We start from the raw sequence: 24,226 nt of genomic DNA on the forward strand, positions 1-24,226 counted from the left end.
CAAAAACAAAACAAAACAAAAAAAACCTGTTTATTTCATAATGATTCTAGAAAGCAGTTCCATCATTTCTAAACAAATGTGACTATCAGAAAACATATTGGAAGACAGGTATTTAGCAACATAATTTACAAAACTGGAGGTTATATGATAATGACTGCAGTACTCTGTAATTTCAAATTCACCAGAAGCACTATAAAAAGCAGGTGCTATTGTGAATTTTGTTTAATATCATTATTGAATTTTTCCCTTTAGCAACTTAACTGTTTGGTTAATATATCCTGAGAGATTATGGTCAAGAATATTTTAAGGCATAAAATAATATTTACTCTCAAATTACAAAGGACCAGAAAAATCAGGATTGAATCTTTCTGAGTTGTATATCAGAGTATACGTAGAAGTACACCAGTGTGTTTCCTTTATATTGCTATATGTTGCTCTTTTTTTTCCTCTTTATACAAACAGACACACCCACAGGGTTGCCTGTGTGTGCATGAAAGTATATATACCTTCACTCTGATAAATGGCACCAAATTTTATGTACTATTCTTCTTTGCTTCTTTCACTTAACAATATGCCCTAGAGATCACACCATAGCACTATATATATTCCTCATTCCTTTTTTTGCAGTTGCATCATACATTATTGTGTTACACAAGTTTTCTACTACATATGGGTTGATTTCCATTTTTCTTTTTTCTTTGTAAATAATACTGTATCTTTTTGTGTTTTTACCAGATTATTTTTTGGAACAGAATCCTTAAAGTAGGTTTATTAGTTCAAAGAGTAAATGCATGTACATTTCTCTCCAACATTTTTATTATGAGAAATTTCAAACACGCATCACAGTTGAAAGAATTTTGCAGTGAAAACCCTATACCCATCCCTCTGTATATCAACCCATCTTATTTTTGATGCATTTCAAAGTAATTTGCAGACATCTGTACACTTCCGCTAAATATTTCAGTACACATATCACTAACAGTATTCAGTTCAGTATTTGTATAGAGATTTTCTTTTTTGATGTAAGATTTACGTACAATGCGAACAAACGAACAAATTAAGAGTATATTTACTGAGTTTTGATAAATGTGTATGTCTCTGTAACCCAAGGCCCTGCTAAGAAGTAGAACAGTACCATCTGCCCAGCAAGTTCCGTCATGCCCTTAAGTTGATCCTTGACCCTACTCTTGCAGAGGTGACCTCTGTTTGCATGTATATTTTTGATACATAATCTATAAGGGATTTTGTATGTATTTTGGTCATGTGTTGTATTCATTTCCTAAGGGACAGTAGAGAGGTTGTTTTTGGGGGTGTGTATGTATGTGTGTGTGTGTATGTGTGTGTCTGAAAAATTTGCTTGAGAGGCATGCCACTGTTAACATTTGTTTTGTTTTTTTTGGTCTGGATTTCAAAGTTACCAACATGGCATATTTTTAACATTTTCCCTCTTATTTCCATAAGCACCCCTGCCACTTTGGAACAGAACTACATAGTCTGTGAGCTGCAGCAAAAAATAAGTGTGCTGTATTCCTTTTTGAGAAGCCACCTGAAGAAGAAAAGTATTGTATTTTTCTCCAGTTGTAAAGAGGTACCTAGTGTTTATTTTTCTTAAGTTATTCGTGTTGAATTGTCCCTTTTAAAATGTCAAATTTCTGTTTGAAAATGCTATTTGTCTATTTAAATAAATACAGTGCTAAATGTGGAGGGATTTGTAGATAATGAAAATCTTGGCGTCTTCATTTTTAAAGGAACCCATGGGTGAGACTGTAAGCTCAATAAGGAAGGGCAGAAACTGTCCGTTTTTACTTCAGTATTGTTAGCACCTAGCACAATACTTAGAACATAGTAGTCCTCAATAAATAGTGGTAGAACCAACAATTGAATGGCTAGACTAACTAGAGGTCTTTATAACCTCATGTCTACCTTACCCTCCATGAATACCGAACTGAATATGCCATTTATTTCCATGCCTCCGTATCTTTGTTCATGCTGATCTCCCTGCATCCCTCCATCCTAATTCTGGAGAAATATTTAATATTCTTTAAGATTAAGCTCAAATGTTATACCTGAAAGTCCTTTTCTGACACTCCCCAACCCCCTTGTGACAATGAACTGCACCTTCCTCTATCATTCTGTAGTGTTTTGTTTATATCTTTATTTAGTTTATCAGCGTTTCTTAAACACTTGTCATATGCTTATAAGTAAGGGATTTAGTGATGTATAAGAAAACGTGGTCTTTTCCCTTAAAGAGAAGAAATTGTGGTTGATTTTGTGTGTCACTTTTCTTCTACTATATTTTAGATTTCCTGATGACATATAGTTGTTGGTATATAGTAGGGTGATTCTAGATTTATAGCTTTTGCAATAGCTTAGCATGATAAATATGCAGTGAGTTTTCCTCCAGCTTATGGGGAAGATAAGTAGTGGTCTGTTTTGGGGGGAAAGCACAGAACCTCATTATTTTTCCATGTAAAGAATGACTTCAGATTTTTTAGGACTTCTTTTAGATTTTTACAAGTTTATATCTTCTAAAGAAAGGATGTTTTTCGTATCTGTGTACAGGGAAATAATTTTAAGAGTTAATGTTTAAAGTTTTTACTCCGTAATACTCTGCTTTTCCTCTTTTTTTTTTTTTTTTCTTGCGTTATGCGGGCCTCTCACTGTCGTGGCCTCTCCCATTTGCGGAGCACAGGCTCCGGACGCGCAGGCTCAGTGGCCATGGCTCACGGGCCCAGCCGCTCCGCGGCATGTGGGATCTTCCCGAAACGGGGCATGAACCCTCGTCTCCTGCATCGGCAGGCGGACTCTCAAGCACTGCGCCACCAGGGAAGCCCTCTGCTTTTCCTCTTCACAGTGGGCAGAGTGTACTCTGCCCTTTCTCGAGCTATACTCTTTCTATACCTCTTTAGTTCCATGGCTTTAAATGCCATCTGTATTCTGACAACTGCCAAATCTACATCCTAAGCCCTGACTTCTTTTCTGAGCCCCAGACTTGTCTATCCACTTGACTACTAGATATTTCCAGTTGGGTGTCTAGAGGGCATCTTAAATTTAACATAGGAAAAGCAGTTTTAAGATTTCCTATCCCTAAGTTCTGCTCCCTCTAACTCTTCCCCATCTCATTAAATGACGGAATCCTTAATTCTTGCTTGTCTTCCACTCATGTTCAATCTGTTGACAATTCTCATTAGTTTTACCACTTCTCACCACCCATCATGCTACAGTGCAATTTAAACCGTGATTAACTTTCTCTTAGCCTCTTGGTTGATCTTCCATTTTAATAGTTCTTCAGTTTCCACATATGCTTTTCTGCGATTGGGTTGCCTGAGAGTACATCTGTCGTCTGGTCTGTGGGCTCTCCTTTCTCATCTCCGCTTTCATGTTAGCCCTTTTAAAAACTTTACAAAGGAAAGGCAGGAGTCCCTCTGTCCCTAGTCTTACTGGTGCATTGTCTCAGGATCAGAGAATCTTCCTAGCACTAGAATATTGTTTGAGAAAGTGAATAACTGTAATTTTGGAGTAACAAGTCATTTTGCAATTTAGGTGGTTTCCCATTCTTTACTTTCAACAAAATCCGAAGGAAGACTTAATGGAGTTATTAGCTGATAGATAAAATTATTTGTAATCTATCATCATGTTTTTGACATATTTTATAGGAGTTCAAAAAGTTAAGGTCCCTTCCAGTCCATTTTCTATATTTTCATGAAGAGATTTTCTTAACACCTGTGTTAGAGAAATAGGAATAAAATGATGCTGTACTCTGCCTCAGTATAGCAACCAGTGGTATTCATTTATAAGTACGTAAACTAAAGAAAAATAAAGCTAAATCAACAGCTCTATCTTGTCTCATATATTAAGAGAGATATTTATAATAGAATTTTATTTTTTATGTTTAACAGTTTTTTAAATCAAATTTTAACATTTTTTTGTTTCGGCCAGTTCTGTACTAATAATTATAATAGTACCTGAGTCTGAGAACTTTTAATGCAGCTTTACGGCTACAGGAAATTAAAGTTAAAACTTACATATACATAGTTTTGTTGTAGAAAATCACAAATTGTGATAAAGTGATCAATAAGAGACTTTAGAGCATAAAACAAGATAAAATTCTGTGAGGTCAGGAAATAGAAATATGAATTCAAGGAAGAAAAGAAATGATGTAAAATTTTTCTGTTAAGGAAGAGGTTCCTCACATTTTGTTAGTAATCTTCCTTTTTTAAAGACTTTGTTTTAGAGCAGTCTTAGGTTTGCAGCAAAATTGAGGGGTCCTGCCCCACATATGCATAGCCTTCCCCATTATTTTTATATATTTTTAAATAACTGGTGGTGGATATCATATTGCTGTGCTATTTAGAATCAATTGGATACATTTATAAGAGGTAAGTCTTTATTTTAAAATATATTTAAATATACCAGAAATTACATTCTTTGCAACCACTTAAATTTGGAAAAATGTCAGATACTAACTTAAAAATGTAAGGAGGGCATATTTTTTTCAAAATTCTTTTAGGAAATAATGTGAGCAAAAATGTTCAAAGACCACAGCTTTGTTTGAAGACCACAGCTCTAGACTACATTTCCCTTTCTGTGCTCTGTACTTTAATTGATGAACCTGTGCTCTGTAATGCATTTTTCTGTTCATCTTGCAAGCTTACTTCCTGCTGCTACCCAGAAGTACTACCAAAATCATTTTTCTGTAAATGCCTAGGTTCAGTATCTGTACCGAGTATTCTGCCGGCTACGTCCTGGCATTTCTATCCTTGCCCTGCATGGTCGACAGCAGCAGATGAGAAGAATGGAAGTCTATGATGAATTTGTTGGCAAGAGAGCTGCAGTACTCTTTGCTACTGATCTTGCAGCCAGGGGGCTGGGTAAGAAAACTTCTTTTGAGAAAATGTTCTGTGATCATGGGCTTATAAATGGGTGTATTCCAGTAATTCAAATAGTTTGACTCAAATAATTGGGCTTTCTTATTTTATAAAAGAAAATTAAGTAAATTGATAACTGGGATGACTAACACTAAGGATATGTCAGTGAAAATTTTTGTAATGTCTTCATCTTTTGTGCTCTTATTGTTTCATGATAATAATTACATCAGAGAATCCGAGGAGTCTACAGGATCAAAGGAGAATTAAAAATTTAAAGATGTGAAAAAAAATTGTTTCTTTGAAAATTGGAAACCTTTGACAAATACTATAACTTACTTAACAAGAAAAATCAGTGAAGTACATCTTTTCTCCACCCATTCTAATTTTTATTTTAAAATCATTACATTTAATGTGTTTAAACTTTCAAAAAGCCATTATAATATCATACAATTGATGGCTTTGTGGGGAGGGGATGGGGTATGGAAGTAATTACAGAGGATAACTAGTTTAGAGGCAAGAACAAAAGATAAGGATAAATAAATGGTAATTTAAATTCTTCAAACACCTAATTTTATTGCATTAATTATTATGGTAAATTTTAAACATACACAGAGATTGAGTCTAAAGTACCCTCATATACATATTACCCAGTCTGAGCAGTTATCGTTCTCATGACCACCCACTTAGCTCCTGTCTTCCATCCCTCTGGGAGTATTTTAAAGCATATTTCAGTCATCATAAAGTTCATTCCCATGTGACTGGCAGCAGTAGTTAAGTATGCATATTTTTAAAGCTCTCTAGGCTATTTTCTCAGCTCCACAGTAACTCATTCCAACTACCCTCCCCCACCCCCTGCTCCTCATCACTGTTTTGAATGTACCGTTTTGAAACATTTTAGTTATGTTTGTATCTACTTATATTACGCTCTGATTCCACCCTTCCCCTCCCGATTTTTGAACCTAAAATAGTTTAGGTCAAAATAAGCAATTAATTATATTGCATATATAACATGTATTCTGTATATTGATATATCACAATGAACAGATATTACTGTTTTGTCATATTTTCCTTGCAGTTTGTTAAAGAAACCAAATATTTAGTAGATGTAGTTGAAATCCTTTTTGTACCCTTTCCCAGTCTCACTATTTTCCCTCTTCTCCTTTCCCTAGACATGTTTACTGTCATATAGTTGGTAGGTAACCTTTTAATTGAAGGCTCTTCACTTCTTGTCTGTGATAGAATTCAAGGTGTCTGTGAACTTAGATGGGGAAAAAATTACATATATTCACTAACCTTTAACTGAGATGTAGCATTTCCTTCAATTACAAATGTAAGCAGTGAACTGTTGTGGTAGTACCTATAACTTTGTCATCAATTGAAAATCATAGATATTTTCATTTTACATTACAGTTTCTGTACATATATTGGAATATTATTTACACTTAGTACTATTTTGCTATTATGGTAGTTATAAGATATACAGGTAGGTTGTGTTATTTAATATGTTAGTAAATAAACATATACATTGCTATATAAAAGTCAATAAAAATGTTTATTTCATTATAATTGCTTTCTCATAATCCTATATGTTTTACTTTATGCGTTTAAAAAATATTCTGAAAAGGGGTTCATAGGTTTTAACTATGGCACAAAAAATGTTAAAAATCTCCCTTCTAGTTTATTTTAAAAAGCTTACATGAATGTATTCATGAGCAATATATAGTATTATCATATGTGTTTATGAAGTGTATAAAATAATATTATACATACCAGTCTATGACTTGCTTTCCAAGGCTTTCCATGTCAATGTATAAAGTTCCAGTGTATTTATGTAGTGTATCTCATAGTATGTCCAGGAATTTCTTTAGAGTACACCGGTATCTTTTTTAAACTTTATTCTTAATTTTTCTCAGTTTTATTTCTTAATGAATAATATGCGATATGGGTAAAAATGAGTTATGAGACATAGCAAGCCGTACTCTACCCCTCCTCACTCTCCAGAAGCCATTATTTCTCTTGGTATTTAGCTTCATATTTCTAAGTACATTTCTTATATCAAGTTAATGATTGAGTTAAAATTAGTTTTGTGTTTCCTGTTCTAACTTTCCTCAGATGTTCCAGCAGCTGTCACATTCCTAGTTTCCTAATAGTTCAAACACAGTCTGTTTCTTTTTCCCTTGGGATCTCCTTGTTGCAGCCTTTTAAAAGTCTTCAGCTCTTATCTGGACTGGTTGCTCCATAAGTCTGATGCATGTTTGTCATCGTGAGACTTTTAATTTGGGTCTTCATTGCTGCACATGGTCTTTTTCTAGTTGCAGCAAATGGGGGCTACTTTTCGTTGCAGTGCACGAGCTTCTCACTGTGGTGGCATCTGCGGAGCACAGGCTCTAGGCGCACAGGCTTCAGTAGTTGTGGCTCGTGGGCTTAGTTGCTCCGCAGCATGTGGGATCTTCTCAGACCAAGGATTGAACCCTTGTCCCCTGCATTGGCAGGCGGATTCTTAACCACTGCGCCACCAGGGAAGTCCCCTTCCTCTTTCTTGATTTATTATTATTATTGTTTTTTAAACTAAAGCTCATTCTTTAATAGCTTCCGAAGTAAGAGTGCATGGGAGGTACATTTTTTGAATTGTTGCACATCTGATAATGTCCTATTCTTGAATGATAGTTGTATTGAGAATAGAAATCTAGGTTGAAATAATTTTCTCTTAGAACTTTGCAGATAGTGCTCCATTGTCTTACGGTAGTCAGTATTATGTTGAAAAGACCTTTGCCTTTCTGATTGTTTTTTGTAGCCCCCCCCTTTTTTTTTTCTGGCTGTTCTTAGTATTTTCTATTTATCTATGGAGTCCTGAAATTTTATGATAATGTGCCTTAGTGTGAGGTTCCATTTGTTGTATAGGCGCATTCAGTATATTTTTTCAATCTAGACCAGCAGTGTTCAATAGAATTTTCTTTGATCACTGCAGTGTTCTGTGTCTGCACTGTCTAATACTATAGCTGCTAGCTACATGTGACAATTGACCACTTAAAATGTGTCCAGTGCAATGAGGAAATATTGAGTTATTAATTCTATTAAATTTTAAACTTGAATACCTTCTGTATTGAGCAGCACACAATAGGGACTCATGTCTTTCAGTTGCAGGAAATATACTTCTGAATTGCTTCCTTGGTGATTTGATTAAATAAATATTCAGTATTTGTTCTGAGTATGTAATTACTGCTTACTAATGGGAAATTTGTGTACTTAGCTTGTTTCCTTTCTCATACCTTTTTTATAACATTTTCCCATTCCCCCCTTATTTTCTCTTTCTGGAAGAGTATTTGACCTCTTTGATCAATCCTCTAGTTTTCCTGTTTCTTCTTTTGCCATTTCATTGTCTTTTTCTTGTTATTTCTGGGGGATTTCTTGATTTTATATTTCAACTTTGCTGATTTAAATTTTAATGAAGTACCAAGAGTTCCTTTTTTATAGCCTCTTACTCTTATTTGATGGATGCAGTGTTTTAGCTCTCTGAAGATATTAGGTTAAAGTTCTCTTCACATTGTTTCTGTTTCTGTTGAGTTTCATTTTTACTCTTATCTGTCTTTTCATTTTTGAGACTTTTCTCAATTGTCTGCAATTGACAGTCTTTTATTATATGTGAGGCATCAAGAAGCTTATTTGAAGTAATTTGTATGTGGATGAGGCTTGTTGACTAACGGCCTTCATTGCGAGGGGATCTAGACGGAGTTGGTCATCTTGTGGAGGACCAGGATGTCAAAGTGTATTCTTTTTGAAGTATTCTCCAGATAAGAATACTTCAACTTCTTGAGCAGAAGGATTAAGCTTACTGCTGGCTCTCTAGAAGCCTAGCAAGGAAGCAGACATAGAGGGCTCCCAGTCAGCATTCAGACATACCCTCAGTACCCCTGTTTTCACTGTGGCTCTGGTGCCTCTTTTTTCCACTCTCTCTGGTGTCTTGGCTTGAAGCCTTTCTCGAGAATAAGACTTTCGCTTTTCTTCAGGAGACCCAGTGTATAGGATCCCGGAGGGAACCTGAGGATCTGAGTGCTACTTTCAACCTATCGTCCTTTTTACAACTGTGAAATATATCCTTGCCTTCTGAGGTACCTGGTTACTTCAAGTCCCAAGGGAGAGAATTGTTCTAAATATCTTTTTTCTGTTTTTCTTGGGTTATGCCCATTTAAATAGATTCAACCCTTTTGAATAGCTTGTATAACTTGGTCGTAGTTATGCTCATGGGTATCCATAGGTATCATTATCTTCCCAAATCTTTCTCTTTTTCTTTTTCTTTCTCTTTTTCTTTTTCCTTCCTTCCTCCTTCCCTCCCTCCCTTAGCTTTTTTCTCTGTGATAGACATTGATCTGAAATCCTTATGGCAAAATCCGTAAATGACTAAAGGTAGTTCTCTTAAATTGTTGAGACCAGGATCTCTGGGAATGAATAGAAACTTTTGCAGCCAGAAATAAATATGAAGTAATTATTGCTAGGAAATGGGGAGAGGGATTTAAAAAGACATCATTAATTTGAATGGAGATGGAAATAGCAGGAAAAGTAAATTTTCATTAAAATTTATAAACCAGTTTCATAGTTCACTGGGAGCTCATGAGAAGTGGTTCTTTTAGGTTATTAACTATCAGGATATTTCATTATTTGTGTGACACAAAGCAGTCTGTCTCCTCTGTCAGATACAAAATAATCTTCACATTCAAACACTGTCATTAATTTTAGTTCAGTTTGTCAAAGAAGAGAAGTGTTTATTATCTCTCGGTTCATGCAATTAATTTTATTTTTAATAGTGTCCACAGATGATATCTAACAGTTTGATGTGATGGAAAGCCCTGGCAAGCAATATTATAAAATAAAAATAGTGCAGCAGGAAGATCTTGGAACTGGTTTTTCAACTTGATATTCCTTCTGTACAGATTTCCCAGCTGTGAATTGGGTTCTTCAGTTTGATTGTCCAGAGGATGCCAACACATATATTCACAGAGCAGGTAGAACTGCTAGGTAGGTGTGCCGGCTTATTTCTTTGCTTTTGGTTTTATCCAAACAAAAAAGCGTGCTTTCTGAACTGTGTACAAACAAAGAATGGAGGAATTCAGGTAAGTGACTGCTGGTTTGACATTTTTGTGACGTTGGTTGCTAGCAAGTGGACAGCTCTTGCTAAGTCATTATGGCTGAGACTTGATGATGAGGGCTGAGAAAAATCCATGAAAATCTTCTTTTAGTGTTTTTGTTCTAACTTTCTTCCCTTACTAAGCTTTTCATTAGAACTGCTCACTGAACATCATCTCTTTGATGAGGTATAAGACTACTTATTCAATCTCTGTTTTCAGATGACAGAACTTGAGTGTTCTGAGCAGTTAAACATTTTGTGTGAAAATCCATAGAGCCAGGATTTGAACCAAGGCAGTCTGACTCCTGTAGTCTAGATCTGTGCTCTTACCTTCTCTGGTATAGGTTCCAATAAGAGACAAGGTGGTTTTGAGTCATAGATTTCTCTTTTCCTTTTTTCTAGTGTGGGAATTAGAGGCATTGCTGGAGGCTACTCCCAAATACTCCCTTTTCACCTCTCCCCACCCCCAGTAAAAGTATCCTGTGTTTGCTCATGAATGTGGGGGAGCTATTTGGAAAAGAATATAGCAAAGTCAGTCATTTGGGAGGAAAGGGCATAGAAAGGTATATGACTGAATGAAAAGGATAACGTGCTATATCATTGCCATTGAGGTTGCAGTGAAGTTGGGAGATGTGTGCTGCAGGTAGAATTATAAATGTTAGCATCTTTATGGGTAATATTTGGTAGTACTTATCAAAAGCCTTAGAGTTCGTCCTTTTGCTTCAGTAATTCCACATCCAGAAATTGATCTTAATAAAGTTTCTATAAAGGTGTTCATCTTACTGACATTTGTAATGGTTAAGAATTGGAAATAACCAATTAAGTGTTAACCCCAAAATCACTAAGTATATGGCAGAAACAGAACTAGAGTTCAGATCTTTTGACCCCGGATTTCATTCTTTTTCACTAAGTAGCCATTCATGAAAGACCAGCCACGTGTGAGGTACTGGATTAGGCCTGGTGTGAGCTTCTGCATGAAAATAGGATATAGTGTCCGTTCCATTAAGGACGTTTTAGTACCTTGAAAACAGTCTATAGTAGAGGCATATACAGTATTAGAGGTATTGACAGAAGTTTTATGGAGCTCCTGCGGAAGTAGAGAAGAAAACTTCACGGAGGAGAAACAGTTGGGTTCAGTTTTGATTGGCAGATACAAGTTCTTGGGACGCAACTTGATACAAGATATTTCTTCCTCTGTTAACTATGTGCTATATAATATATCTTTCTGTATTTTAACTCAGACTCAAATCACATCTACTCTTGATAATTTTTTTTGAGGGAGGGACTACTAGAAAATACAAGAGTTCTATGTGTCCATATCCTAAAATGTGATCCTTTCCATAAGCATCTCCAAACACTGAGCCCCTAGTCAGTTGTAAAACATTGTTCCCTAAAGTTAAGGAATGGTCTGTGTGCCATGCAGTATTGCAGCCACTTGCAACATGTGGCTATTTAAATTTCAATTAAGTAAAATTAAATTAATATAAAAATACAGTTTCTCAGTCACACTAGTCACATTTAAACTGCTAATACCACATCTTGAACAGAGCAGGTATAGAACATTTCCATCATTGTGAAAAGTTCTTTTGAATACTACTGGTATATGTTTAAAATACATTTTGCTTAAAATTGTTGAACCAAAGAACCATAGATTCATATAATAAAACCATAAAATAGAAAATCATAAAGACGTTAGAGCTGAAAGTAATCTGGATTCACTCATTCATTTGTTCTATATGGATTTAACAAATACACATTAAGTGCCAGGCATCGTACATAGTAGGAGATAAAACGAGCAAAACAGACATGATTCCTGACCTCGTTCATCTTGAAACCTGGAGGGAATACAGACAATAAAATGCATAATTTCCATAGAATGTGATTGATTATTTACTCCTATCTCTAATTTTGTTGCAGTCATGAGAACGCATGGCAACTCTCAGGTTTACACATGCAAAGAGAAATAGACATTTTTGTCTCCTGAGAGGTTATAATCTTTCTGAGTCACATAAACCCCCCTACTAACTAAAGGAAAGTTTTCTTTCAGAGATTTCTGTAGGTTTTTGAGGTGTGAGCTTATTAACAGGCATTTTTACCTCACATAGATTCAAATATGAGGTTCTTCAAATGTGGGTATATTTTGTTTAAAAAAGAAAACTGGAAACAACCTAAATAATAATCACAATAAGGTTGTGATTGGTTATGATGGACTATCTCTTTGGTTTTACATTTTCTTTCTCATCAAAACTGCATGAGTATTTATAATATAGATGTCAGTGAGACATTAATGCTTAATGATGGAAGAGACACCAACTGTTGGTTTAAATGGACCAAGTTACTTCTGATTATTAAGCCACCAACTTCTATTTAATGAGTTCCCAGGGATGGCAGGATCTTTAAGACCCAAGATTTAAATCCTCATCTAGGGACTTCCTTGGTGGTCCAGTGGTAAAGAATTCGCCTTGCAATGCAGGGGGCACGGGTTCGATCCCTGGTCAGGGAAGTAAGATCCCACATGCCGTGGGGCAACTAAGCCCGCGTGCCACAACTGCTGAGCTTGCGTGCCCCTCGACTAGAGAGCCTGCGTGCTGCACACTACAGAGCCCACGCACCCTGGAGCCAGTGCGCCACAACTAGAGAAGAGAAAAAACCCACACTCTGCAACTAGAGAGAAGCCTGCGCACCGCGACAAAGAGTCTGCGCACTGCAACGAAGAGCCCGTGCGCCACATGCCTCAACGAAGATTCCGCATGCCGCAACTAAAAGACCTGATGCAGACAAAAATAAATAAAATAAATAAATAAATCTTAAAAAAAAAATCCTCATCTAAGCAAAGTCTGTCATTCGCCAGCAGGCTTGCTTTTTTACCTGCCCTGCACCCATTTCAGCCAGTGGCCTCAAGTTTGAATGTGTCCTCTATCTTTTGCTTATCTCGGAAGTCCCTTTGGAGTTGAGTCTCTTACATTTCTTTGTATCTACTGTTCTTGGATGGCTTTAAAGGGAAAAAGTTTTTTTGTTTGTATTTGGTCAGTTTTGTTGTTGTTTCAGTTGAAGTGGAGGTTTTTCCTGTTCTACAGCCTAAAAAGTTATAGAGCTCCTTCTTCCTATAATGTTCTAATTTTCATAAACTTTTAATGTTTAAACATTTTTTGATTGATTCAGATTTACCCTGTGGGCTGTTAAACATGGGCTATGATCAAAATGTATTCATTTAAACTAAAAGCATTTCTTTTGACCAGCATGAAGAAGGAAAGGAGAGAATAGTACAATAGTGAAAGATAAAACTATTTAACAGTAGGATTGTACTAGAGGATTCAAAAGTAAGTCTTTTTTATTGTAATTATATAATTTGAGCAAGTAATAGAACCAGGCTCTGTGTATGATTTCATTGTACATTCAGACAGACTTGTCTTTAGACTGGTAACCTTTTGGTTTATAGTGGGATCTAAGTAAATGAGCCATAGGTAGAACAGCAGCTTTGTTTTCCATTTTGTAAGAGGGTACATGGTGCATCAGTGGTCTTTGTGCTGGGTACATGTTTGGATTATCTTTCCTAGTGAAATATTTAGAGAAGTCATTAGTAGTGGTTGGTGGAATTAATACACTGTTTAATTCTCCTCAGTAAATGTGTAGCATGTATTAATTTGTACATTTATCTATGCACACATTTGCATTTCATGGCCCTGTGGGCCTCTGGATAGGTGAGGTTGGTGGATATCATCTCTCATTAGTGTATTGGACCAGGCCAGACAGGCTTTTTTAGATGTGCCAATGGTGTGGGCATGGACAGGTTAAACTGATTCCTTTACAGAATACATTTAGCAGTATTTTAAAATTATTCATCCTGTATGAAGATTATTTGACATCTCAGTATATCAGGAAAAGTTTCAAGAAGGGGAAATATTTCAGGGTGCTTGGTTCCTGGAGAAGTTGTTAAAAATCTTATGTAGTTGAACATGCCATGGTAAGCATTAAATTGGTTTTAATGACTGGAGGTGAAGAGGAGGTACAACATCACAATGATTGTGTTTGAAGAGAGAATACCAATTTGAAAAACTATTATAATGTAGTTTCTAGTATGGTCATTAATTTTTAAAGTACAAGCCTGTTTGACCCTTTGTAACCAATTAAAAATGTTTTGAACTATTTTAGATGTATAGTTAGTGGAAAGGTTTAGGATATGTAATGCTTATTTTTTCTTTGTCAGTCTAATAAAAAAAAGAAACAAACTGCAAAAAGTTAAAAGTTACCATTAATGGGCTTAAAGATAAATTAGAAATTTTGTGGGCCATCAGACTGGATAATTGAATTGAATAAAAGCTAAATTAAAGCTTGAAACTAATTAAAATCCTGTATATATGCTGTAATTAAACCTAGGTTGCCAGATAGTGTTTGCTTTTGGAAGTGAACTATACTATATGAATATTGAGAAATGAATTCACTGCTTTGTGGCAAAATAGCTAAGGTTTGGGGAATCTGTTTTTTTCCTTTCTATGTTTTAGCTAAAAATAAAGGGTGGTTTAGGTACTTGTTGCCTTAAGTGCTTTATTCTGTTTTAATTTATTCACCTGTTTAAAATTCTTTTGATCTTTAGTAATTGAGAGAAATTTGTTTTCTTAACTATCCACACCCCTTTCAACAAAATGATCTCATTTAGGAAACAAGTGAGGCAAGGAATATGAATATAGTTTTTTAAAGCCATGTTCTGTGATACATTCTACCACTTAAAAGCGAATGTCTTTAGGGCTTGTAGTTTTTAGTACTCATAAAACCAAGCTCTTCTATTTCTTATAAAAATGCCCAGTTGAAAATAAAAAGGATTTGGGAATGGAAAGTCCTTACATATCAGATACTCCTAATTTTTAAAATGCTTTTATTTGGGCAGTAGGGGTCTGTGAGTGGAAGACGGGAGCTTATATATAACTGTGTATATTTAAACAGTTGGGAGTTTATATATAAGAGTTGGGACTTTATATATATAACTGCTTGTTTTTCCAGAGTAGTGGTAAAATTCCAGCAGTATTTCAACCGAGCCGTTTTTTGCCTGGCTGCATTTTGTGGATCTCAGATTTTGTTTGTGGGAGATTTAGGTAGCAAGATGTGATTCCAGTAGGGGGCAGCAGAGGCCAGTTCTTTGCATTGCACACTGGCTTGCATCAGTTTAGATTAAAAACAGCAAATATGAAGATGGGAAGTAGTTAAAATTTCTAATGTGATAACCTGTGCAGAGTTCATGGTTTTTTTGTGGTAAATACTAGTACTTTATGGAACAGATAATGAGAATTTTTAAAAGTGTCTTTAATTGATTTGTAAATTAAAGTAATAAAAGTGAAAAGACAATTTCCATGAGCTTTAATTTACTGAAACATACTGTGTATATCTTAGGTATAAGATAGGAACAGTCTTTGCTAGCGAAAATTCTTATTACTTTGATTCCTTCATTGACTGAAGATGCTAACTTTACTCAGCTCCTCCTAGATAGAGGCTGGTGCTTCCTCACATGGCCTTCTGCCTTTGTTGTTATCTAGGATTTAAAGCAAAAGGGCAAAACCAATGCTTTATTTTGCATCAAAAAGCATTGAGCTGGGGTAGAGTATGACCACTGTAGCTAGAGAGGTAGATAAGGGGGCTGATATTTCTTAGGAGTCTCTTATTTCCTAGCACTTCCCCCTTGCTCTCCTGCTGTCTATTCTCAATACAGCAGACAGAATGATCCTTTAAAAACACAACTCAGATCATGGGACTCCTCTGATGGCTCCCCATTTCACTCCGAGTAAAAGCCAGTGACCTACTGGGCCTATGCTATTCAACCCCCCTCCAATCTTATTTCCTGTTATTCTCTGCTTGTTATTATTCTCCGCTTGTTCCGTTGCTCCACACTGGTCTTGCTATTTCTCCTGCATGCCAGGCATATTTTTGCCTCAAAGCGTTTATATTATGTTTCTTCCACTGGAATGCTTTTCCCTCAAGTATCCACCTTTCTTTACACTGCCCCAACCACTCCTCCTTACCTTGCTCTATATTATCTTTTTTCCATAGCACTTATCACCTTCAAATATACTAGAGCATTTACTTATTGTTGTTTTCTTTTTCTCTTCATTAAGAGTGTAAGCTCCATAAAGGGGAGGGAGTTTGTCTACTTCATTGATGGTTCCAGAGCACTTAGAACAGGGTCTGGAACAGAGGAGGCACTTGAGATAACACAATTAGTTTCTCAAATCAGACTCATGAATCAGAGATAACATATAAATTATCTATTGTGGTGTAATGAATTACCCCACAACTTAGTGGCTTGAAGCAAGAACCATATATTATCTCATGGTATCTGTGGGTTAGGAATTCAGGTGTGGCTCATCTGGGTCCTCTGGCTCAGTCTGTCACAAGATTGCAAATCAGGGTGTCACAGGTACTTTAAGGCTCAACGGGGGTGGGGTGGGGGTGGGGTGGGTCTCTTTCCAAGCTCACCCGTGTGCTTGTTGACAGGATTCATTCTCTTGCTGGCTGTTGGTTAGAGGTGTCTTTCAGTTCCTTTCCATGTGGTCCTCTTCAGAGGGCTTCTCACAATGTGGCAGCTGGCCTCATCAGAGAGAGCAAATGAGAGGGGAAGATGGAGTACGGTGGAAGCAGCAATGTTTTTTATGACCTAGACTCAGAAGTCAAACTCCATTTTTTTTAAATAATTGACATACAACATTATATTAGTTTCAGGTGTACAACATAACAATTCAGTATTTGTATATTTTGCAAAATGATCATCAAAATAAGTCTAATCTGTTACCATACATAAAGAATTTTTTTTTCTTGTGATGAGAACTTTTAAGGTCTATTCTCTTAGCAACTTTCAAATATACAGTACAGTATTATTAACTGTAGTCACCGCGCTGTACATTACATCTGCATGACTTTTTTTTTTTTGCGGTACGCGGGCCTCTCACTGTTGTGGCCTCTCCTGTTGCGGAGCACAGGCTCCGGACGCGCAGGCTCAGCAGCCATGGCTCACGGGCCCAGCCGCTTCGCGGCATGTGGGATCTTACCAGACCATGTCGCCTGCATCAGCACGCGGCCTCGCAACCACTGCGCCACCAGGGAAGCCCGCATGACTTATTTTATAATTGAAATTTTGTTCCCCTTCTCCCATTTTGTCTACTCCCTGCCCCCAGGCCCTGGCAACCACCAGTCTGTTCTCTGTATCTATGAGCTTGGTTTTTTGTTTGTTTTTAGATTCCATATATAAGTGAGATCTTACAGTATTTGTCTTTCTCTGACTTATTTCACTTATATTTTTAAGTCTACTTTTGCCCCACCTGCTCCTGACATATTTTCTATAGTGTAATGCCCTTAAGGTCCTTTCATGTTGTTGCAAATGGAAAAATTCCATTATTTTTAACGCAAAATAACATTCCATTGTATATATATACTACATCTTCTTTATCCATTCATCCATTGGTGTACACTTAGGTTGCTTCCGTATCTTGGCAATTATAAATAATGCTGCAGTGAACATGAGTGTGCATATATCTTTTTGAGTTATTGTTACTCTTTTCTTTGGATGAATACCAAGAAGTGGAATTGCTGGATCACATGGTAGTTCTATTTTTAATTTTTTAATTTTTAATTTTTTTTGCATCTTTATTGGAGTATAATTTCTTTACAAAGGTGTGTTAGTTTCTGCTTTATAACAAAGTGAATCAGTTATACATATACATATGTTCCCATATCTCTACCCTCTTGCGTCTCCCTCCCTCCCATCCTCCCTATCCCACCCCTCTAGGTGGTCACAAAGCACCGAGGTGATCTCCCTGTGCTATGCGGCTGCTTCCCACTAGCTATCTATTTTACGTTTGGTAGTGTATATATGTCCATGCCACTCTCTTGCTATGTCACAGCTTACCCTTCCCCCTCCCCATATCCTCAAGTCGATTCTCTAGTAGGTCTGTGTCTTTATTCCTGTCTTACCCCTAGGTTCTTCATGACATTTTTCTTTTTTTCTTAAATTCCATATATATGTGTTAGCATACAGTATTTGTTTTTCTCTTTCTGACTTACTTCACTCTGTATGACAGACTCTAGGTCCATCCGCCTCATTACAAATAGCTCAATTTTATTTCTTTTTACGGCTGAGTAATATTACATTGTATATATGTGACACATCTTCTTTATCCATTCATCTAGTGATGGACACTTAGGTTGTTTCCATCTCTGGGCTATTGTAAATAGAGGTGCAATGAACATTTTGGTACATGACTCTTTTTGAATTATGGTTTTCTCAGGGTATATGCCCAGTAGTGGGATTGCTGAGTCATATGGTTGTTCTCTTGATAGTTTTTTAAGGAACCTCCATACTGTTCTCCATAGTGGCTGTACCAATTCACATTCCCACCAGCAGTGCAAGAGTGTTCCCTTTTCTCCACACCCTCTCCAGCATTTATTGTTTCTACAGTTTTTGATGATGGCCGTTCTGACTGGTGTGAGATGATATCTCATTGTAGTTTTGATTTGCATTTCTCTAATGATTAATGATGTTGAGCATTCTTTCATGTGTTTGTTGGCAGTCTGTATATCTTCTTTGGAGAAATGTCTATTTAGGTCTTCTGCCCATTTTTGGATTGGGTTGTTTGTTTTTTTGTTATTGAGCTGCATGAGCTGCTTGTAAATTTTGGAGATTAATCCTTTGTCAGTTGCTTCATTTGCAAATATTTTCTCCCATTCTGAGGGTTGTCTTTTGGTCTTGTTTATGGTTTCCTTTGCTGTGCAAAAGCTTTGAAGTTTCATTAGGTCCCATTTGTTTATTTTTGTTTTTATTTCCATTTCTCTAGGAGGTGGGTCAAAAAGGATCTTGCTGTGATTTATGTCATAGAGTGTTCTGCCTATGTTTTCCTCTAAGAGTTTGATAGTTTCTGGCCTTACATTTAGGTCTTTAATCCATTTTGAGCTTATTTTTGTGTATGGTGTTAGGGAGTGATCTAATCTCATACTTTTACATGTACCTGTCCAGTTTTCCCAGCACCACTTATTGAAGAGGCTGTCCTTTCTCCACTGTACATTCCTGCCTCCTTTATCAAAGATAAGGTGACCATATGTGCATGGGTTTATCTCTGGGCTTTCGATCCTGTTCCATTGATCTATCATTCCGTTTTTGTGCCAGTACCATACTGTCTTGATTACTGTAGCTGTGTAGTATAGTCTGAAGTCAGGGAGCCTGATTCCTCCAGCTCCATTTTTTGTTCTCAAGATTGCTTTGGCTATTCGGGGTCTTTTGTGTTTCCATACAAATTGTGAAATTTTTTGTTCTAGTTCTGTGAAAAATGCCAGTGGTAGTTTGATAGGGATTGCATTGAATCTATAGATTGCTTTGGGTAGTAGAGTCATTTTCACAATGTTGATTCTTCCAATCCAAGAACATGGTATATCTCTCCATCTGTTTGTATCATCTTTAATTTCTTTCATCAGTGTCTTATAATTTTCTGCATACAGGTCTTTTGTCTCCTTAGGTAGGTTTATTCCTAGATATTTCATTCTTTTTGTTGCAGTGGTAAATGGGAGTGTTTTCTTGATTTCACTATCAGATTTTTCATCATTAGTGTAAAGGAATGCCAGACATTTCTGTGCATTAATTTTGTATCCTGCTGCTTTACCAAATTCATTGATTAGCTCTAGTAGTTTTCTGGTAGCATCTTTAGGATTCTCTGTGTATAGTATCATGTCATCTGCAAACAGTGACAGCTTTACTTCTTCTTTTCTGATTTGGATTCCGTTTATTTCCTTTTCTTCTCTAATTGCTGTGGCTAAAACTTCTAAAACTATGTTGAATAAGAGTGGTGAGAGTGGGCAACCTTGTCTTGTTCCTGATCTTAGTGGAAATGCTTTCAGTTTTTCACCATTGAGGACGGTGTTGGCTGTGGGTTTGTCGTATGTGGCCTTTATTATGTTGAGGAAAGTTCCCTCTATGCCTACTTTCTGCAGGGTTTTCATCATAATTGGGTGTTGAATTTTGTTGAAAGTTTTCTCTGCATCTATTGAGATGATCATATGGTTTTTCTCTTTCAGTTTGTTAATGTGGTGTATCATGTTGATTGATTTGCGTATATTGAAGAATCCTTGCATTCCTGGAATAAACCCCACTTGATCATGATGTATGATCCTTTTAATGTGCTGTTGGATTCTGTTTGCTAGTATTTTGTTGAGGAGTTTTGCATCTATGTTCATCAGTGACATTGGCCTGTAGTTTTATTTCTTTGTGACATCCTTGTCTGGTTTTGGTATCAAGGTGATGGTGGCCTCGTAGAATGAGTTTGGGAGTGTTCCTCCCTCTGCTATATTTTGGAAGAGTTTGAGAAAGATAGGTGTTAGCTCTTCTCCAAATGTTTGATAGAATTCGCCTGTGAAGCCATCTGGTCCTGGGCTTTTGTTTGTTGGAAGATTTTTCATCACAGTTTCAATTTCAGTGCTTGTGATTGGTCTGTTCATATTTTCTATTTCTTCCTGATTCAGTCTTGGCCGGTTGTACATTTCTAAGAATTTGTCCAGTTCTTCCAGGTTGTCTATTTTATTGGCATAGAGTTGGTTGTAGTAATCTCTCATGATCTTTTGTATTTCTGCAGTGTCAGTTGTTACTTCTCCTTTTTCATTTCTAATTCTATTTATTTGAGTCTTCTCCCTTTTTTTCTTGATGAGTCTGGCTAATAGTTTATCAATTTTGTTTATCTTTTCAAAGAACTGGCTTATAGTTTTATTGATCTTTGCTATTGTTTCCTTCATTTCTTTTTCATTTATTTCTGATCTGATTTTTATGATTTCTTTCCTTCTGCTAACTTTGGGGTTTTTTGTTCTTTTTTCTCTAATTGCTTTACGTGCAAGGTTAGGTTGTTTATTTGAGATATTTCCTGTTTCTTAAAGTAGGATTGTATTGCTATAAACTTCCGTCTTAGAACTGCTTTTGCTGCATCCCATAGGTTTTGGGTTGTTGTGTTTCCATTGTCATTTGTTTCTAGGTATTTTTTGATTTCATCTTTGATATCTTCAGTCATCACTTTGTTATTAAGTAGTGTATTGTTTAGCCTCCATGTGTTTGTATTTTTTACAGATCTTTTCCTGTAATTGATATCTAGCCTCATAGCATTGTGGTCGAAAAGATACTTGATACAATTTCATTTCTTAAAATTACCAAGGCTTGATTTGTGACCCAAGGTATGATCTGGAGAATGTTCCATGAGCACTTGAGAAAAATGTGTATTCTGTTGTTTTTGGATGGAATGTCCTGTAAATATCAATTAAGTCCATCTTGTTTAATGTATCATTTAAAGTTTGTGTTTCCTTATTTATTTTCATTTTGGATGATCTGTCCGTTGGTGAAAGTGTTGGGTTGAAGTCCCCTACTATGAATGTGTTACTGTCGATTTCCCCTTTTATGGCTGTTAGTATTTGCCTTATGTACTGAGGTGCTCCTGTGTTGGGTGCATAAATATTTACAATTGTTATATCTTCTTCTTGGATCGATCCCTTGATCATTATGTAGTGTCGTTCTTTGTCTCTTGTAATAGTCTTTATTTTGAAGTCTATTTTGTCTGATATGAGAATTGCTACTCCAGCTTTCTTTTGGTTTCCATTGGCATGGAATATCTTTTTCCATCCCCTTACTTTCAGTCTGTATGTGCCTCTAGGTCTGAAGTGGGTCTCTTGTAGACAGCATATGTATGGGTCTTGTTTTTGTATCCATTCACCCAATCTGTGTCTTTTGGTGGGAGCATTTAATTCATTTACATTTAAGGTAATTATCGATATGTATGTTCCTATTCCCATTTTCTTAATAGTTTTGGGTTCGTTATTGTAGGTCTTTTCCTTCTCTTGTGTTTCTTGCCTAGAGAAGTTCCTTTAGCATTTGTTGTAAGCTGGTTTGGTGGTGCTGAACTCTCTCAGCTTTTGCTTGTCTGTAAAGGTTTTAATTTCTCCATCAAATCTGAATGAGATCCTTGCTGGGTAGAGTAATCTTGGTTGCAGGTTTTTCTCCTTCATCACTTTCAGTATGTCCTGCCACTCCCTTCTGGCTTGTAGAGTTTCTGCTGAGAGATCAGCTGTTAACCTTATGGGGATTCCCTTGTGTGTTATTTGTTGTTTTTCCCTTGCTGCTTTTAATATGCTTTCTTTGTATTTAGTTTTTGACAGTTTGATTAATATGTGTCTTGGCGTATTTCTCCTTGAATTTATCCTGTATGGGACTCTCTGTGCTTCCTGGACTTGATTAACGATTTCCTTTCCCATATTAGGGAAGTTTTCAACTATAATCTCTTCAAATATTTTCTCAGTCCCTTTCTTTTTCTCTTCTTCTTCTGGAACCCCTATAATTCGAATGTTGGTGCGTTTAATGTTGTCCCAGAGGTCTCTGAGACTGTCCTCAGTTCTTTTCATTCTTTTTTCTTTATTCTGCTCTGCAGTAGTTATTTCCACTATTTTATCTTTTGATATTATGTGGAGCTGGGAGGTCTCTTGTGGACCAGTGTCCTGAAGTTGGCTCTCCCACCTCAGAGGCACAGCACTGACTCCTGGCTGCAGCACCAAGAGCCTTTCTTCCACACAGCTCAGAATAAAAGCGAGAAAAAGTAGAAAGAAAGGAAGGAAGGAAGGAAGGAAGGAAGGAAGAAAGGAAAGAAAGGAGGGAGGGAGGAAGGAAGGAGGGAGGGAAGGAAGGAAGGAAAGAAAGAAGGTAAAATAAAATAAAGTAAGATAAAATAAAATAATTAAAATAAAAGATTATTATTAATAAAAAAATTCTTTTTTAAAGAAAAAACGAAAAACAACGGACGGATAGAACCCTAGGACAAATGGTGGAAGCAAAGCTATACAGACAAAATCTCACACAGAAGCATAGACATACACACAAAAATAGGAAAAGGGGAAAAAATCATAAATCTTGCTCTCAAAATCCACCTCCTCAATTTGGGATGATTCGTTGTCTATTCATGTATTCCACAGATGCAGGGTACATCAAGTTGATTGTGGAGCTTTAATCCGCTGCTTCTGAGGCTGCTGGGAGGGATTTCCCTTTCTCTTCTTTGTTCTCACAGCTCCCGGGGCTCAGTTTTGGATTTGACCCCGCCTCTGCGTGTAGGTCGCTGGAGGGCGTCTGTTTTTTGCTCAGACAGGACGGGGTTAAAGGAGCAGCTGCTTCGGGGACTCTGGCTCTATCAGGCGGGGCGGGGGGGATGTGATGGGTACGGAGTGCGGGGCGAGGCTGCGGCGGCAGAGGCCAGCGTGATGTTGCACCAGCCTGAGGCATGCTGTGCGTTCTCCCGGGGAAGTTGTCCGTGCGTCCCGGGACCCTGGCAGTGGCGGGCTGCACAGGCTCCCCGGAAGGGAGGTATGGAGAGTGACCTGTGCTCGCACAGAGCATTCTTGGTGGCGGCAGCAGTAGCCTTAGTGTCTCATGCCCGTCTCTGGGGTCCGCGCTTTTAGCCGCGGCTCGCGCCTGTCTCTGAAGCTCCTTTAAGCAGCACTCTTAATCCCCTCTCCTCGCGCACCAGGAAACAAAGATGTAAATGTCTCTTGCTTCTTTGGCAGGTCCAGACTTTTCCCCGGACTCCCTCCCGGCTAGCCGTGGTGCACTAACCCCCTGCAGGCTGTGTTCACGTCTCCAACCCCAGTCCTCTCCCTGCGCTCCAACCGAAGCCCGAGCCTCAGCTCCCAGCCCCGCCCGTCCCGGCGGGTGAGCAGACAAGGCTATCGGGCTGGTGAGTGCCGGTCGGCACCGATCATCTGTGCGGAAATCTCTCTGCTTTGCCCTCCGCACCCCTGTTGCTGTGCTCTCTGCCACAGCACCGAAGCTTTCCCCCTCCACCAGCCGCAGTCTCCGCCCGCGAAGGGGCTTCCTAGTGTGTGGAAACCTTTCCTCCTTCAGAGCTCCCTCCCACTGGTGCAGGTCCCGTCCCTATTCTGTTGTCTCTGTTTATTCTTTTTTCTTTTGCCCTACCCAGCCAGGTACGTGGGCACTTTCTTGCGTTTTGGGAGGTCTGAGGTCTTCTGCCAGCGTTCAGTAGGTGTTCTGTAGGAGTTGTTCCACGTGTAGATGTATTTCTGGTGTATCTGTGGAGAGGAGGGTGATCTCCACGTCTTACTCTTCCGCCATCTTCCCCAGCTCCACCTATTTTTAATTTTTTTGAGGAACCTCCATACTGTTTTGTATACCGACTGCACCAATTTACATTCTTACCAACAGTGCACAAGGGTTCCCTTTTGTCCACAG

General features: G+C 37.5%; 1 protein-coding gene across 2 annotated transcripts in view; it reads left to right on the plus strand.

Moving 5' to 3' along the window:
- Positions 1-24,226, plus strand: part of DDX10 (DEAD-box helicase 10) — a 286,645-nt gene that overhangs the window by 15,565 nt on the left and 246,854 nt on the right. For both annotated transcript variants that reach the window (XR_456974.1, XM_007452471.1), the window contains exons 7-9: positions 1,462-1,588; positions 4,709-4,871; positions 9,797-9,881. Coding sequence is in view for 1 of the 2 variants with exons in the window: in XM_007452471.1 (XP_007452533.1) it covers positions 1,462-1,588; positions 4,709-4,871; positions 9,797-9,881 (375 nt within the window). In the remaining variant the exon portion in view is untranslated. The remainder of the gene's footprint in view (positions 1-1,461; positions 1,589-4,708; positions 4,872-9,796; positions 9,882-24,226) is intronic.

This window comes from Lipotes vexillifer, unplaced genomic scaffold (assembly GCF_000442215.2).
Source record: "Lipotes vexillifer unplaced genomic scaffold, Lipotes_vexillifer_v1.1 scaffold162, whole genome shotgun sequence".
Lineage (NCBI taxonomy): Eukaryota > Metazoa > Chordata > Mammalia > Artiodactyla > Lipotidae > Lipotes > Lipotes vexillifer.